At 31.7% G+C, this 4,665-nt stretch overlaps 1 protein-coding gene across 1 annotated transcript in view; it reads left to right on the top strand.

Annotated features, from left to right (window-relative positions):
- Positions 1-403: 403 nt before the first annotated feature.
- The window catches only part of LOC136795906 (histone-lysine N-methyltransferase SETMAR-like), a 5,138-nt gene continuing 876 nt past the window's right edge, over positions 404-4,665 (top strand). The window contains exons 1-2 of the mRNA XM_067048002.1: positions 404-1,325; positions 3,856-3,972. Coding sequence (XP_066904103.1) covers positions 404-1,325; positions 3,856-3,972 — 1,039 coding nt within the window. The remainder of the gene's footprint in view (positions 1,326-3,855; positions 3,973-4,665) is intronic.

Raw genomic sequence — 4,665 nt, 5'->3', positions numbered from 1 at the left:
ATATTGGTGTCATACCGCATCACAGCTCTTTATTTGACGGGACGCATTAGCAATTGACTAACAACATATTGATTTAGAAGTAAACAGGTCTTTTATGGGAAATTAATTCGTGTTCGACTCTTTATCTCTAAAGGTTTCCATTGGACCCAGGATTGGCAATTCATATAAAACTACCATTTAATTACTATTTAAAAAAAAAAATGAAAAATAGCGGTTCTACCAGGGCATTCAAAAAGTCCTGTCGTTTTTCGTTTGTTCGTTGTTTATTTTGATTCTAGAGTGTTTGCTAATTAATTCCGTTCAATACAACTTTTATCCATGTAAACACAAATGTTTATACTTTATGAATAGGAGGCTAAGGAGGATTAATTTAATGCAGTCACCATCCAACTGTCTAGTTAAAATGATTCCAGTTGAAACTCAAATTAGGTCGATTTTGCTCTATGAGTTTAAACTTGGCTCAAAAGCTGCCGAAACTGCTAGAAAAATATGCTCCGTGTTTGGGGAAGATGTGCTGTCTGAGCGGAAGGCACAATTTTGGTTTTCAAAATTTCGTGGAGGCGACGAGACACTAGAAGACGAGGGACGCTCAGGTCGACCAACTGTAGTTGATAAGGAGGACGTTCGAAGAGTAGTAGAGTTGGATCCGCGTCAAAGTTGTTCAGAGATAGCCTCTCAACTTAATATCTCAGCCACCACTGCCTGGAATTACCTTAAAGAACTGGGAAAAGTGAAAAAACTGGATAAATGGATTCCTCATAAGCTTTCAGATGCCAATATGCTTGTTCGCTTGACAACTGCATCTTCGTTAACTTCCCGCTTGAAAGTCGAACCCTTTTTGACCTGTGATGAGAAATGGGTGTTGTACAACAACTTCAGACGATCATATCAGTGGTTGTCGGCAGATGAGAAACCTAAACAATTTCCAAAACCAGATCTCCATCCAAAGAAAGTTTTGCTCATTGTTTTCTGGACAGCCAAAGGTATAATGCATTTTGAGATTCTGAATCAAGGGCAAACCATCACTGCAGAAGTATACTGCAATATACTGGACCATTGCCAATCCAAGCTTAAGACTTTTGATCCCTGCTTAGTCAACAGAAGAAGACCTTTGCTTCTTCAAGACAACGCTCGACCACACACCGCCAAATTGACCAGGGAAAAATTGACAGAAATAGGCTGGGAAGTTTTGCCTCACCCACCATATTCCCCTGACCTGTCACCCACTGATTATCACCTATTCAGAGATCTCGACAACAATCTGAGACAAAAATGTTTTCAAGACCGTGACAACCTAATTCACGAACTGACCACTTATTTTTGCAGTAAAAATCAACAGTTTTTTAAGGAAGGAATTTGGGCTTTACCATCTCGTTGGGAGAAGGTTACCGACTGTAACGGTGGATATTTTGATGAATAAAGGTGATTATTTGAAAATATTTATTTATTTATAATTTCCCCCAAAAAAACCACAGGACTTTTTGAATGACCTGGTAAAATGGAAAAGTTATAATTGAACACACACACACACCAATAAAAATAGAAATATTCATCAAATCCTGATGAAATATTTTCAGGACTATCCTGGAGGTGTACTCTTTTCATTAAAAAAAGAATAGCAGAAATAAGTTACATAATGGTTACATATTAAGTTCATATGTATATATAAAAAGTTTTATAACGTACTTTTTTGTCTTCTTATAAACGAAGGCAGTTTTGTATTCTTTTAGAATGAATAAAATATTTTTAATTAGAATCAAATTTTTTTCTATTTCCGTTTTAGACATTCAGGAATAAATTTCAGGTTCAATGTTACAATTAGCAGTCTAATATATATTCGGGTATGATCTATCAAACCGTTTAACCAATTTTGATAAAATTTTCAGGGAATGTGCGGGAGGGTACCTAGTTAGTTCCAAATCGATTTTAACAGATTCCTCCCCCTCCACGTAACACCTGTATTTTGAAAACCGTTCGGCTTTAGTTCAAAGAAAAGTTGGGGGTTAATCTAAAAACGATCTAGACACCACTTTTATCAGATCACTACGTTTGTTATATTAGTCTAAAATTTTACTTGTTTTCTTTTCTCCTTATTACTTCATGCATTGTTCGATTATGTTCATTTCATTTATTTTTCGGTTCATATAGAGAGAGATTTTATTACAATTTAGTTTTATTGTTATTTTATAATTTTCTAATAATGTGATCAGTTATCTAAATTAATTATTGTTCAAGGCTGTAGCAGATTGTAGTAGTTATCAATAAATAAGTATTATATTAAAAAAAAACCTTCGCTTATTCAACCAAAGATGTATTTTTCTTGACACGACTAAATAAAATAAAACAGCTCATTTTATTTGGTCAAAAAGATGAAGAAAATGGAAGATTATTGTTGACATAATCTAGTATAAATTTCAGGGAATTCCATTCTCTACTTTTGCATACGCAGATGTCTACGTATTTTTTTGACATTGCTTTAATTTGAAAACAGCTACTCTGATTAGGAACAATTAAGGAGATTAGTTACATATGTTTTTATATATTTTTTATCAAATACATCAACTATTTTCGTTTACTCATGCAATGAACTAATTTCATGGATGCACCTCTGATTCTTAAAAGGCTCGTCCAGTAGATTATATTCTTTAGTGTCAAATGATTAACCTTTAAATACAGGCAATTACGTTCCCAATAGAAATACACAGAAAAAAAGCAATTTTCAGAAAAAATAATAATAGTGGAAAAATTAGAAGGCAATAATGACTTATGTACTTACCAGAAGTATTTTCTATAACATTAGTCAGAATTTGTTCTTATTGAATTCATATTTTGGTGCTAAATGGTTTTGGCTATTTTCAATTCATTGCAATGTCTCCGAAGCGATGAATATTACATGAATATATTTCTTTTTGAACTAAATCTTAGTTATTATTCATCATTTCAATTCGAATTTTAATAACTGAAAGCATTGATTCCAAACTAAAATGGGAATAAAACCCATCCAAAAACTAAATCATTTAGGCCATAAGATTTTCCTTTCATTGAAGATTGCATGAACAAAACACAATACAAAGGAATTGATAGAAAACAAAATTCACCTAAAAATAAGATAGTTCTAAATTACTTAATTAGCTTCATAATTTGTCCTATTTTATGCTGGGATATTTCCAATGCAACAGAAAAAAAACTAATATTACATTTAATGTTGCTGAGAAGAAAATAGAAATAATTAAAAAAATATAATCTTTATATTGTTAAATACAGAAAAATATTTTTAATTTTCAGGTAGGTTGCTTTGGATTCACTTTAATTTCTTTGTTGTTTGATCCTAATTATAATTATAATTTAATTAAAATAATTTATAATCCATAATTGATATAATTATGTGGTTTAGTTTGACCACAGGAACATGATTAATTTTTGTAGAAGACATAAACTTATGTATTGCTAACGTGAAATAAATTTTTTATATTAATTAAAAATCGATTTATTTAATTGAAATACTTAGAACTAAGTGGTGTCCTTTTGTTCTTACCGAGAGCAACATAACCCTTGGCCTGGATTCAAGAAGATCGATGCCATATATCCAACGTTAAATCATTACAGTGATAGAATACCGTATCAAATGAAAGTTTATCAGAAATGGACATCTCTGACGTAACTCGGCGTAGGCCGAAGAGGATTTTGATGAGGGACCTCTTGGTCTTATCAAATAGTTTACTAAGAGGAAGGACCACTGGGAGCTATTTCCATCATTCCAAACCATGCCATGTATTGTAGCTCATTTGTTGATTGTAAATAAAAAAAATTTAAAAACCTTTTATTTCATCTTTATAAAAATTTGTGAACTTTCAGGCGGGGCATTTACTGATATCTACAAAGTCACAGCAAAAGAGAAAAACATCATCAACGATCAACAAGGAATAGTTACATTGCTGCAGTACGAAAAATTTATTAATCCTAAGTACGAAAGTAAGCGATGTTGGAAGTGTTACGATGTTCTTCGGCAGCCGAAATTCTACAGACTATCTCCTCAACTTAGGTTTTTGCCTACCGTTTGCTTTATAATGACAGGTTTTCATCGGACAACGAGGCCATTGAGTTGCAACATGTTTGTAGGCTGATCGCATTCCTACAGGTGTCAGTTTAACGTTGAAAACAAATTTTGAATTACGTCTTTCGAAACATCTAGAAATCCAATAGAACTGAGTTCCATTTTAAAATCCGTCAGGACAGGATATAATTTTCCTCATGTGCGACTAATGTTATTTAATCATTTTTCTTCTCAGCCAGTAATGGATCAATAAGAGTATATTATCGAACGTCAAAGATTTATAGGTTGTATTAGACGTAAAACAGAATTCATCAGTTTAACTTGGACTACATAAAAAAAGAAATAAATAAAATAAAAATATTTCAATTTGAAATATATATTAATCGCAAAAGAGTGATCTTAAAGAATAGGCATATGTTCTCAAAATCGAATGGAACAAGATCACATTTTTCAAAGACAAAAAATATCATTGTATTACAAACGTATTTTTTTTTTCGTAACCTCCTTTATTATTAAATTTATATAATACATAGATACAAATGACAAGTGTATATTAGCTAATATATTACTACTATATTTAATATACTAATATACTATATGTTTAAATTTAT

Source organism: Halyomorpha halys, unplaced genomic scaffold, assembly GCF_000696795.3.
Source record: "Halyomorpha halys isolate HHAL.00 unplaced genomic scaffold, Hhal_1.1 Scaffold421.1, whole genome shotgun sequence".
In the NCBI taxonomy this organism is placed as follows: domain Eukaryota; kingdom Metazoa; phylum Arthropoda; class Insecta; order Hemiptera; family Pentatomidae; genus Halyomorpha; species Halyomorpha halys.
Note: the sequence above shows the minus strand (reverse complement) of the source record. Positions and strands in the feature narration are given on the sequence as shown.